The sequence below is a fragment of the Mesocricetus auratus genome, unplaced genomic scaffold, assembly GCF_017639785.1.
Source record: "Mesocricetus auratus isolate SY011 unplaced genomic scaffold, BCM_Maur_2.0 Super-Scaffold_100033, whole genome shotgun sequence".
Classification (NCBI taxonomy): Eukaryota; Metazoa; Chordata; class Mammalia; order Rodentia; family Cricetidae; genus Mesocricetus; species Mesocricetus auratus.
In genome coordinates, this window is record NW_024429213.1 from 11,243,466 (window position 1) to 11,256,837 (window position 13,372).

Sequence of the window (13,372 nt, forward strand, 5' to 3'; positions counted from 1 at the left end):
AGACTTTCATCTTTCTCTCCATTCCTCTAAGTCCAACCCACAGTCTCATCCCCAGCTCTGTAGGAGACAACCTGTTGCAGCAGCCCTTTCCCCACCCCATCAATCTACAATGGATCACACATAACTTCCCCTCCAAATTTCCTTTCCCCAGACTCACTGCTTTATGTCAACCCCAACTCTGGCAGGTATTCCCTGGGGACCCACCAGCCAATCCTGCCAGAAAAAGCAAGAAGACTAGCAAAAAGGTAGACAGGCAAGCTTCTCCTCCATATCCAATCCCTCAGTCCCAATCACAACTCTGTAGCATGCTACTCTCTACTCCTATTTTCAAGGGAATTAGCAGATCCTGCTGAAACACCATGCTTTCCTCCTTCCTGTGGCCTCCTCTTGCTGTCCCAGCTCATCCATATTCCTGATAGTTCCCAATACTAAGAAACACATTTTACCCAGAGGCCACACCTATAAGAACCCTAGAAGAATTTCCTACAAGGAAATATATAGCTACCACATTTTTCTAGGAACCAGAGAGGGCAACAGAAACCAAGGAACAAAATGTCCACCCAACAAATAAATCCAACCAGCTATCAACACCTAGAATTATAATATACCAATCCAGGTGCCTAGATTCCAGCAAAACGAAACAAACAAACAAAATAACCAAAAATAACCAAAAAAGCCCACAATCAAGAACAGCCGGGATAATATGTATCCACTAGAGCTCAGCAATCCTATGACAGTAGGCCTGGAATTTTGCAACATAACTGACACACAAGACAAAAACATTAAAATAGCCTTTAAGATTATGATAGAGTGCTGTAAAGAGGAAATGAAGAAATCTATAAAAACACAAAGAGGGAGGAAATAAATAAAACCATTGAAGACTTGAAAGTGGAAATAGAGTCAATTAAGAAAACCCAAATAGAAGAAAAGCTGGAAATGAAACATTTAGGAGCTCAAACACATACCTCAGAAAGAGAGCTTCACCAACATAATACAAGAAAACCTCATGCACTGTAGACATGATAGAAGGAATGATTACTTCAGTCAAAAAAAATGTTAAATCTAAAAAAAATATCATGGCATAAAACATCCAAGAAATATGAGACACTATGAAAAGGTCAAATCTAAGAATGAATAGAGGAAGGGGAGAAACTCATATCAAAACAACAGAAAATATTTTCAACAAAATGGTAGAAAAAAATCCCTTATCCTAAAGAAGGAGATGCTTATCAAGTGCAAGAAGCATCCAGAACACCAAACAGACTAGATTAGAAAAGAAAGTCACCTTGGCACATAACAATCAAAACATTAGACATACATAATAACAACAACAAAAGAATATTTAAACTGCAAGGGAAAAAAGAGCAACTAATATATAAAAGCCAGACCTACTAGAATAACACCTGACTTTTCAACAGTTATCCTAAAAACTAGAAGGGCCTGGGCAGGTGTTCTGTAGATTCTAAGGGACCCCAGACTACTAAATCCAGCAAAAACTTCAATCACAATAGATGAGAGAGAAAAGACATTTAATGAGAACCATATTGAAGCAATATCTGTCTATAAATGCAGCCCTACAGAAGTTGTTGGAAGGAAAACTCCAACCTAAGAGGTTAACTAAACCCAAGAAAACACAATAAATAAGTAATTCCAGGCCAGCGCGCATGCGTGCACACACACACACACACACACACACACACTAACACACACACACATATATATATATTGAGAGAGAGAGAGAATAACAACAAAAAGCATCATACTAGCAAAATGACAGGAATCAGCAAACACTCTCAACCATAATGATCTCAATTCCCCAATGAAAAGACAAAGACTTACAATATGGATGCAAAAAACAGTATGCATCCTTCTGACACATCCTTCTGAAATACACATTAACATCAAGGCTAAACATCAGTTCAAGATAAAGGCTTGGAAAAAGATATTCCAAATAAAGGGACCTAAGAAACAAGCTTGTATAGCCATTTTAATATCTGACAAAATAGACTTCAATCCAAAACTAATCAGAAGAGACAGGAAGGACACTATAAATTAATCAAATGAAAAATTAACCAAGAACACATTGTAATTATTAACATCTATGTCCCAAACACAAGGGCACCCAAGTACATAAAAGAAACACTGCTACAGCTTACTTGACATATTGACCCTCACGCACTGATAGTGGGAGACCTTAGTACCTCCACTTTCACCAATGGACAGGTCACCAAGTCAAAAACTAAACAGAGAAATATTTGAGCTAACAGGTGTTATAAACCAAATGGACCTAACAGATATTTACAAGACATTTCACCAAAACACAAAAGAATATACCTTTTTCTCTGCACCTGACAGAGCTTTCTCCAAAATTGACCCCATTTTCAGACACAAAGCAAGTCTCAACAGATACAAGAGAATTTAAATAACACCCTTCATTTTATCTGACCACCATTGATTAAAGCCAGATATCAACAACAACAGAAAGCTTACAAATTCCTGGAAACTAAGCAACTCTCTACTCAATGAAAAACAGGTCAAGATAGAAAATAAGAAAGAAATGAAAGACTTTCTAGAGTTGAATGAAAATGAACAGACAACATATCCAGCCATATGTGACACAATGAAGATTGTTCATAACACTAAGTTCCTACATACAAACTAGGCAAGATCTCATGCTAGCCATTAAACAGCACACCTGAAAGTCCTAGCACCAAAGGGAGAACTCACACCCAAGTGGGTTGGATGACAAGAAATATCGGATTCATGGCTGAATCAATAAAATAAAAACAAGAAACAAAGAATCAATGAAAGAGACATTTAGTTATTTAAGGAAATCAATACGAATGACAGTCTTTTCCAAATTAACTAAAAGACAGGGAGAGAATATACGAATTAACAAAAATAGAGATGGAAATGAGAAGGAACATAACAGACATGAAGGAAATCAAGAGAATATTAAGGACATTCTATAAATAATCTATTCCACCAAGTTGAAAAATTAAAAGTTAAATAGAGATCAGACAAGCAATAGAAACAGATCTATAACCCCTAGTGAAATAGAAGCAATCACTAAAAGTCTCCCAACCAAGAAAAGCCCAGGGTCAAGCAGTGTTAGTGCAGAATTCTACCAGACTTTCAAATAAGAGTTAATGCAACACCCCTCAAATTATTACATGAAATAAAAATATAAAGGACATTGCCCAGTTTTTTATGAGGCCATAGTTACTCTGATACCCAAACTTTGATACCCGAACAAAGAAAGATAATTATAGACCAATTTCTCTTAAGAACACAGATGCAAAAATTCTCAGTAAAATTCTTGGAAACTGAATCCAAGAACACATCAAAAAGGTCATCCACCATGATCAAGTAGTCTTCATCTCAGAAATGAAGGATTGTTTAATCAATGTATATAAACCTATAAATGTAATTCACCATATAAACAGACTGAAAGACAAAACCACGTCTTCATTAGACGCAGAAAAGGCATTTGATAAAATCCAAAAGCCCTTGATGATATAAAAGTCCTGAAGAGATTAGGCATACAAGGGGCACACCTCAACATAAAAACACAGTTTACAGGAAGCCCATAGCCCTTATCAGCTCCAATGGAGAGAAACTCAAAGCAGTTCCGCTAAAATCAGGAGGAAGACAAGGCTGTCTACTCTCTTCATACTTATTCAATATAGTACTTGATGTCTTACCTGGAGCAATAATACAATTGAAAGAGGTCAAGGTAATGTAAATTGGAAAGGAAGAAGTAAAATATCTTTATTTGCCCATGATAAGCTAGTAAATGTACATAAGTGACCCTAAAAATTCCACCAGGAATCTCCTACAGCTGGTAAACACTTTCAACAAAGTTTCTGGATACAGGATTAACTAAAAAAATCAGTAGCCCTTCTATATACAAATGGCTAACAGACTGAGAAAGAAGAAATAGGGGAAACAACACCTTTCAAAGAGCTGCAAATAATATAAGCTATCTTGGGGTAACTTTAATGAAGCAAGTAAAATACTATGATAAAAAATTTAAGACATTGAAGGAACTGAAGGAGGTATTTGAAGATGGAAAGATCTTGAATGTTCAAGGATCAGTATATGATTAATATACTATTATGTATAATATATTATAGTATAGTATTATATATAGGACTAATATGTTAAAAATGGCTGTCCTACCAAAAGAACAGATTCAAAGCAATTCCCACCAAAATTTCAACACAATTCTTCACAGATCTTGAAAGGACAAATTTTGGCTTCATATAGAAACACAAAAAACCTAGGATAGCTAAAATTATTCCAAATAATAAAAGAAGTACTCGAGGTGTCACTATCACTGACCTCAAATTTCCATAGGAACTCCCAAACAAACTAGGTTCTTCTCCTTAAGTGGACAGCAAAGCCACACTGATGAAGACAACACCCACACAACACATTGAACATGGAGACATCACTTCGGTGCCTACACAGAACCTTTACCCCTGATTTCTAATATTTTTGGTACAGGGAAGTACTCTCCCTTCTACCAAAGTAGAAACATAAATTCCAAGCCAGCCACTAACCCTTTGATCCACCATGGTGCCAGCCTACAAGATAGGCCAGTGTAATTGTGGCACAAAGCTTGTAGGAGTAACCAACCAGTATATTATTTGAATTAAGGCCCACTGCATGAGATGCAACCCATATTGGACACTCCTGTGTGACTGAGAATCTGAGACCAGATAAACCAGGTACCCTGGGGAAAACCAAATAATACTTGTCTTAAAAAGAGAAAGAAAATAAAACATAGTGATAAAATGACTCCTTATACTCATAGACCAAAGCCTTGCTTACCCATTACCAGAGAAGCTCCCTCTTGTAGCAGATGTGAACAAATACAATATGCAGAGAAGGAGAGACCTTGGAACACTCAGCCCTAAATGGGATGTCTCCATCAAATCGCCTACTTCAGAGTTCAAAGGACCCTAAAGAAGAGAAAACAGAAAGAGCCTGAGGGAATGAAGAATGCCTAGGAAACAAGGCCCTCTAAAGTAACATGATCAAATCACATGTGAATACACAGAGACTGAGGGAGCATTCCCAGGGCTTGCACATATATATTATGGCTTATAATTTAGTGTTCTATGGGATTCCTGAGTATATGAGCCAGTTGTTCTCTGTTTCTCACACCTTTTCTTGGCCTCTTTTCCTTCTGTTTGTTGGTTTTTGTTCAATTCCAATATGTTGGCTTTGTTTTATCTTATTATATTATATTTTATTATCAAAAATTCAGAAATCAAATAAAGCATTAGAATCTATCATGCGTACGGTAGAATATATATATATATATACATATATATATATTGCCGAATTCAGATGATATTTAGGTTTCACCTTACTTAATATGTCCACGTTATGTGCCCAATTTGACTACATCCCCTTTGTTGGCACATAATTCTGCATGGTCTCTCTGGTCACTTTTTAAAAAGTATTTGTTGCTGGGACATTATACTTTGACATTCTTCATGATCCATCTTAGTTTCATTTGCTTTTCCTTTTCATTCTCTCTCCTGTTCCCTAGACTGCCATGATCATGTTTATTTAGGCATTCCATAAATGTGAGGCTCTATCTGGAAGTTCTGCTCACTAACTGTAGGCTCGGCACCTCCACAGTGGTGTCCTGTGTTCAAGGGCAGAGCCCACTATCTTCTCCATTCTCTCACTGCCCTAATTGCACTTGTCCTTCCCATCTCTGGAAATGACATCACCTGTCCTGGTTACTGATGTTGGAACCAGCATAAGTGCTCTGTCCAACCTTTACTTTATTATCTTCTAAAACTTATTTTAAAAAGCAAATGAAATCACATTACAATCAACAATAGTCTTTAAATATTCTCATTTTTATCTCATTCCAATTGTTATGAGCCTGTAAATAACATGAGCATCAATCAGGTACTCCTCAAAATAAGCAAGCTACTTTTTTGTTGGTGGTGGTGGAAGTTATTTAATAGTTCAGCCTTTTCCAGGAGTTGATAATCAGACGATATTTGCTGTGTGCCAAAACACTGGACTCCAAGCTGCCTGCACACTTTTGTACCTAAATATCTGCAATAACCTTTTAATTCTCTCTCACTGCTCACATGTCTTGTCAGAAAACAGCTAGGACAGGCAGAATGACTTCAAGAGTAAATTTAACTGATCTTGTCTTATCACTCCATTTCTTAAAATTCCTCCATGCTTTCTCATGGACTTTAGGATAAAAACTCAGATTCCTTAACATGCCCCAAACTCTGCCATCTCACCTAGAGTCTGCCTCTTCAAGGCCCTGGAGAGAACCAAGCTCCCATGAGTCTTTGAGTGTTCTAAACCCTTTCAGATTATTTTTCTTCTTTTTCTTACACTTACCATGTTTTCATTAGACAAGCTTTTGTCTTTCTTAAACTCCTGTTCCAAGTCAGTGTTCCTTGTTCAGCTTGCTATTAGCACCTCCCCCTCAATTTTAGTTTGTATAGAAAGGACCAAATTTGATTCCTCACTCTTTAAGTAAAATGCCCTTCATAAGTGGCAGGTAGTAAAGTCATTCAGGGAGCCCTAAATCCAAATGTACTCGATTAAGACCCAAACTACCACAGGTGTACACATTTTCTTATCCCGGAAGAATTTTGTTTGCGTGTGTATGTATTTTGTTGTGACTAAGTGTTATGCATGAGAAACCAAGGTTTAGCCAGAAAAATATAATAACTTAACAGGAAATTTTATATATCTAGGCCTTTTCCTTCTGTAGGAGCTACAGGCAGCCTGTTCAGTCCTCAGGATTGGCTACTTGAACTGGGATTCCCTTCCCACGTGTAATCGGCATAAATCTGCAAACAGGAGTGATGTTACCTAGATTACATGACTGTAATAGCATTCATTTATTCAGTAAAGTTGTAATGTGTGTATCTAGTTTTGTTTCTGGGAATAGAAATGGTATTTCAGATGTAAAACTTTTAGTGTCTAGCTCTGTTGCAGATTATCACTGTTACTTGTGTAGCCAAAGCTGTGCGCTGACGTTGGCGTGTGTCACAGAAGCTATGTTGTCACTATGCCCTCTAGGGCCCTGCAGGGCCAACTTCTCGGAAGTAGATGTGCTCCCAACACCTCGCAGTGTGCGGCGTGGCCGCTCTTCCTATCACAACCACTAGAGGGTGCGCGGCCACCTACAGCATCCACCAGGACATCTACGCTTGCGCCGCATTGATGCGCAGCTTCCGCATCCCTCGTTCCAACCACCTTTAGACCCGCCCCGCGCCACAACGTCCCGCCTCCGTTGCCCCTAGCGTCTGTTTGTTGACTTCCGGGAGCGCGGTAGTGGTCGATGCCAAGAGGGTCGCCATGGGGGCCCCAGGAGCTAGGGCAGTACCTTAGGCCTAATAGAGTCGCTCCTGCTGTCTTTCCGAAGCAGGCACAGATTCCCTTCACGGTTTTCGGCATGGCGGAGCCTGAGTCGCTGGTGCCAGGTGAGTCGCGCCTCCGTTGCGGCTGGCCGGGAGGGAGGGTCCGCGGGCGGGCGGGCGGGCGGGAGGCCAGGCCCCGCCTCCAGGCCGGCCCTGTCGTCGTACAGGCCGCAATCTGAGCCGCTTTAGCGAGACAGCAGCTCTAGCCTTGCCTCTGCGAATAAATGGCTTGGTTGGAACCGGGAGGCAGGGGCAGGGAACGAGGGGGGAAGGACCCTCTATGTGGTTTTAGTAAAGCGTTCTATGACTTTTCTCGGAGGCTGTGGCCGCCATTATTCTCTCGCTAAGCTTCCCAAGGTCTCTACTTAACACTTAAGCTTATGGGATGTCCCCAGGACCCACTTAGATGCTGAAACGAGTGGATACGGAAAGTTTAAAAATGGATGGAAAAAACGAACTGGACAAAGGGAGAAACAAACCCTTCAATAAGCGCTTAAGCGCTAGTTTGACGTATGTTAAAATTATGACCCAGTATGGCTTCCGTACCGGGTAGCACAGGTAGACATTTTCTGAAACAACACTTGCTACAACCATTTGGAAGGTAGAACTATTAAATAATCTGTTAAAATGGTGGGCATAATGCACGGAATTGGTTTCCACATGCATTATAATGAGTCACGAGTAACACTGTGAAAAATAACCACTAATATTAGAACAGAATTATACATTTAAATATGTGTTGCACTTTCTGCCGTGTTCTTGCCTCAAATTGGATTTAATTTTATGCTTCCAGGAGTTCATACCTTAGTGAGGGTACAAGAAAATAAAGAAATTGACAATAGGCTTGACATTAGAAGCCAGCCAAAGAATAGAACAGAACCACCAGGTTTGGTTCTGTGACTAGGGAGTGTCTGAAGAGGCTTTCTAGGGAGCCAGAATACAACAGTTAAAAGATTCCTTGTAGGGAAGTCTTGAGTCGTTTCTAGGTCCTGGCCTCCCAAGGCTCAGTTTGGAACTGGTTTGCCTCGCAGTTATTCACAGGTGGCATTGCCCCTTGCACATCTACTATGGTTTCTTAGAAAATTTCCCAGAATCAGGGTCTTTATTTCAGTGTGTGTGTGTGTGTGTGTGTGTGTGTGTGTGTGTGTGTGTAGTTACTGGGAACTGTTAATAGACTTTTAGTCTTTTGAGAATGGTGCTGTGTGTGTGTGTGTGTGTGTGTGTGTGTGTGTAAACAGTTACTGGGAAGTGTTAATGGATTTTTAGTGTTGAAAATGGTGATGGTGGTGGTGGTGGTGGTGTGTGTGTGTATAAATAGTTACTGGTAACTGTTAATGGATTTTTAGTCTTTTGAGAATGGTGCTCTGTGTGTGTGTGTGTGTGTGTGTGTGTAAATAGTTACTGGAAACTTAATGGATTTTTAGTCTTTTGAGAATGGTGCTGTGTGTATGTGTGTGTGTGTAAACAGTTACTGGGAAGTGTTGATGGACTTTTAGTGTTGAAAATGGTGCTCTGTGTGTGTGTGTATAAATAGTTACTGGGAACTGTTAATGGATTTTTAGTCTTTTGAGAATGGTGCTGTGTGTGTGTGTGTGTGTGTGTGTGTGTAAACAGTTACTGGGAACTTTTAATGGATTTTTAGCGTTGAAAATGGTGGTGGTGGTGGTATGTGTGTGTGTGTGTGTATAAATAGTTACTGGGAACTGTTAATGGATTTTTAATGTTGAAAATGGTGCTGTGTGTGTATATGTATGTGTGTGTGTAAATTGTTACTGAGAACTGTTAATGATTTTTGGTCTTTTGAAAATGGTGTTGATGTGTGTGTGTGTATGTGTGTGTGTAAATTGTTACTGGGAACTGTTAATGGATTTTTAGCGTTGAAAATGGTGGTGTGTGTATGTGTATATGTGTATAAATGTCTGTGTGTAAATAGTTAGTGGGAAGTATTAATAGATTTTTTTAGTCTTGAAAAAATTACTGGGAGATGATAATAGATTTTTTAGTCTTTTGAAAATGGTTCTGTGTGTGTGTGTGTGTGTGTGTGTGTGTGTGTGTGTGTAAATAGATACTGGGAAGTTTTAGTGGATTTTTTTAGTCTTTTGAAAATGGTGCTCTGTGTGTGTTTGTGTGTGTGTGTGTGTGTGTGTGTGTGTGTGTGAGAGAGAGAGTGAGTAGTTACTGAGAACTAGGAACTGTTAATGGATTTTTAGTATTGAATATGGTGCTGTGTGTTTGTGTGTATGTAAATAGTTACTGGGAAGTGTTAATGGATTTTTAATCTTTTTAAAATGGTGACCCCCCCCTCTCTGTCTCTCTCTCTCTGTCTGTCTGTCTGTCTGTCTGTCTCTCTGTCTCTCTCTTTCTCTGTCTCTGTCTCTGTCTGTCTCTCTCTCTCTCTGTGTGTGTGTGTGTGTGTGCAAATAGTTACTGGGAACTGTTAGCGGATTTTTAGTCTGTTGGAAATGGTGCTGGTTAAAAAAGCAGTTGGTGAATGCTCCCCAAATCAAGTAATGACAACTTCAGAATGTTACATCTCAGCATCCACTTCCATGACCTGACCCATAAATTGAAGTTTCATGTCTCCTCAGTAGGAATAGGAAAGGTTGACGTGTTTCCATTTGTTAAAACCTGAAAGTATTGAGATCTGTGTTGGGCTTCCTATCCACCATTATAGTGACATACAAACAGTCACGAATAGTGTAGTATGGAACTTTTCTGTGTGAAAATTAGAACAAACTTCAATGTAACTGATATTTATTAGAGGAACACCTGGTGCAGTAGGCATAAGTAGCAAGGAGAACTACACTATCAGTAATATAGTTGAGAAAATAAAATACCCATCAATAAACATTTCGGTAATGATTTGAGAGATTGCTGTGTAGTGCATAATTGACTTTTAAAGCCTTATATGGCTTCCTATGGTGCAAGTAAGACAGTATGTAAATAATGTTTATTTCTGCTCTGCCCCTAGTTTTAATGGACAGTCAACTGGCATTATCAGTAGAGTTTGGTATCTGTAGTAGCATTCATTTCTTGAATGCAAACACTGGCAGTTACTTGGAAGAACTAAAGAAAATCCAAATTTCACTTAAAGAGGTCCTCCACAAAAATTTCCTGTGATGCTAAGGAAAAATCTGCAATACTATTTTGCTTCTGAGTGTGGCAAAAGATCCTTAGTCAGGGAACAGACTATGAGGCCTTAGCCAGAGTGAGTGAAGGCAGAACAATGAGTAATGGATGACGACTTTCCTTGTCTTTGTATATATTTACTTGATACCACTAAATGAGTAACACATACCCAAATTAACAGATGAAACTAAATGAAGTATGAGGAATAGGACTGAATTAAGGTGCAAGAAGGAAGGCTTATTAAGTAATGTTTAAGCAGAGCCAACGCTGTCTGGGGGAAAGGGGTTTATATGCATGTTACTGGAATGTGTTTTAATAACAGGCATTATGGTTCAATTTGTGAGATGAAAACTCTTTTACATTTACAGACACAGGCGCTGTGTTTACATTTGGAAAAACTAAATTTGCTGAAAATATTCCTAGCAAATTCTGGTTTAAGAATGACATACCTATATGTCTTTCATGTGGCGATGAACATACTGCTATTGTTACAGGTTAGTATTACAATCCTAAATGAAGACAGTAGTTATCAGATAATCCAAAATATTGTGTGTCATGTTTAACAAAAATTGTTGTTGCCTAATGTTAGAACTCTTTACACTTAATAGAATCATCTCATACATAGGACAAGGTAACCTGCTTGAACACAGTAAGATACATTTTAAGCTTCTATTTTTATTGCCTGTAATATATTTGTTTTATATCTAAAAAATGTCATTGATTTGGAACCCAGGAACCCCAAAGGGAGTGATGGTCTTATAGCATTGCATTTTACTGTACTTTTACTTTTTAAAAAACTACTTAAATGTTACTGCTATTATATATACTTAGAGAACAGGTTTTCTCATGTGTTGAACATATTGGAAGTGTATAGAAAATGGCTTTACATTTGTCAGAGAATCCTTTTCAAATTGTTTCAAGAGTCTTTTCAACTTTAAGTTACCTTAATATACATAAAAGATTTTCTGCATGTGAAACATTTTTGAAATCTATTTCATTGCAATAAAAAATTGTTAAACATGGAATCTTACAAACTCTTTACACTGAATGGAATGTGTCCATACATGGACAGAAAAGGTAACCCACTCCTATTTTTGGTTCTTTGGTATTTTTAAAATGTATGTCTTTTATTTCCTTGTGGTTCTTTCATCTACTGTTATCTATGTGAGGATTGCTTTAATTTGTTGCTTCTTTTTCCCTCCCACTAGGAAACAATAAACTTTACATGTTTGGCAGTAACAACTGGGGTCAGTTAGGATTAGGATCAAAGTCAGCTATCAGCAAACCAACATGCATCAAAGGTTTGGAGCCTTTTCTTCTTTATGTTATTTATATTCTTTTTAATATTTTCCAGATGACATTAAATAACTTTAGTACTGATTCTTTGGCTCTTTAATATCTTAAAAAGTCTTTAATATTTTACCTTATAAGATTTGACCTTATTAGAATATTATTAATACCTACTCTTGTTCTTTATGGGAAACTCAGAAATACTTTTATGGTGGAGTCCAAAAGTCTCTTTGACTCAAAACCCAAGGATCACAAAGGAAATAATGATCCTTTAGTATCGAATTTGACTTCCAAACAATTGATTGTTTGGAAAGTGGCTTAAATATTACTACTATTTTTTATATTTATGTGCATATATATGGAAATCAGGCTTTATAATGCATTGTGATTTGGAGTTCTGTCTCATCTTAGTTATATGTAGTTATTGGTTATTAAAATTCTACAGTGCAGAGTAGTAATGAAATGACCTAAACAAAGCCTTAAGACTAGGGATTGATGAATGGTCGCATATAATAACAACAGAGCAAGGTATTTCACATCAGTATTGTCTCAAGTATATGACATGTATGATATCACTAGAAAACTTTCTCACTGTCATTTGAAAACTTCTGGATGTAGCTTATGAACATTAAATAAATTAACGAGGTAGTGGAGAGTCCTGGGGATGTGGTAAGAACACTGTTCTCTAGCTCCACGGCCCAAACTTATATTTCAACTTAAAATTTTAGTGTGATTTTATCATAACCATGCTATTTATAGGCATTGTTATAAGACATGATTAGAAGGTATTTAATCGGGCACAGACTACTAAACACTTGGTATTCCCAGTGTCCATGACCTTATAAATACCTAATAGATATTATCATAGCCTGTGAGATCCTGGAGGCAGACTCTTAGCCAGCTGTGCAGATGCTTTGAAAGTTAATTAGGAGATATTTGTAAGTGCTTAAAAATATGTAGATGAAGCCAGGTCGTGGTGGCACACACCTTTAATCCCAACACTCAGTAGTCAGAGGCAGGTGGATCTTTATGAGTTTGAGGCCAGTCTGGTCTATGTAGCAAGTTCCAGGACAGCTGGGGCTACACAAGAAAACCCTGTCTTAGAAAACCATATAATATGTATTAATGTATGTATATATTTACATAGTGTTATATACATAATTATATATAAGTATATGTTTATATACATATGTATAGTTATATGTATATTTGTAGATGAACAACTTCAACCCATGTGTGTGCCTATGATTATTAGTTTTAGGGTTTTATTGAGTGTCCTAGAAGCTTGTGGCAGGTTAGGTAATAAAGTTTGTAAAAAGCAACATAACGGAATGTACTGGATCTTGATGTATTAATTTCCAATAGTTTATTTTTTAATTAGGTGCCTTGACCCTACCTTTGACCCAACAACTCACTGTTTACCATACTCCACTGATTTTCATGCTGCACAGTGCACTCTGGATAAACGTCTGTGTTAGTAGTTATGATCATTGATTTGGAGTCACCAGGTTTATACCAGGTTTTCAGTTTCAGTT

The 13,372-nt window shown here is 37.9% G+C and overlaps 2 protein-coding genes across 5 annotated transcripts in view; one reads left to right on the top strand and one right to left on the bottom strand.

Moving 5' to 3' along the window:
- Otc (ornithine transcarbamylase) overlaps positions 1 to 7,513 on the bottom strand; it is a 103,085-nt gene extending 95,572 nt beyond the window's left edge. Inside the window, exons 1-2 of the mRNA XM_040733691.1 lie at positions 7,385 to 7,513; positions 4,837 to 4,967 (exon numbers count right to left, since the gene is read on the bottom strand). Coding sequence (XP_040589625.1) covers positions 4,837 to 4,937 — 101 coding nt within the window. The 5' untranslated portion in view covers positions 4,938 to 4,967; positions 7,385 to 7,513. The remainder of the gene's footprint in view (positions 1 to 4,836; positions 4,968 to 7,384) is intronic.
- Positions 7,236 to 13,372, top strand: part of Rpgr (retinitis pigmentosa GTPase regulator) — a 56,396-nt gene continuing 50,259 nt past the window's right edge. The window contains exons 1-3 of one of the 4 annotated variants that reach the window (XM_005080572.4): positions 7,236 to 7,481; positions 10,916 to 11,041; positions 11,756 to 11,848. In XM_005080572.4, the coding sequence (XP_005080629.1) occupies positions 7,340 to 7,481; positions 10,916 to 11,041; positions 11,756 to 11,848 (361 nt within the window). In that variant the 5' untranslated portion in view covers positions 7,236 to 7,339. The remainder of the gene's footprint in view (positions 7,482 to 10,915; positions 11,042 to 11,755; positions 11,849 to 13,372) is intronic. The other 3 variants (XM_013120873.3, XM_005080574.4, XM_013120871.3) reach the window with 3 other exon arrangements.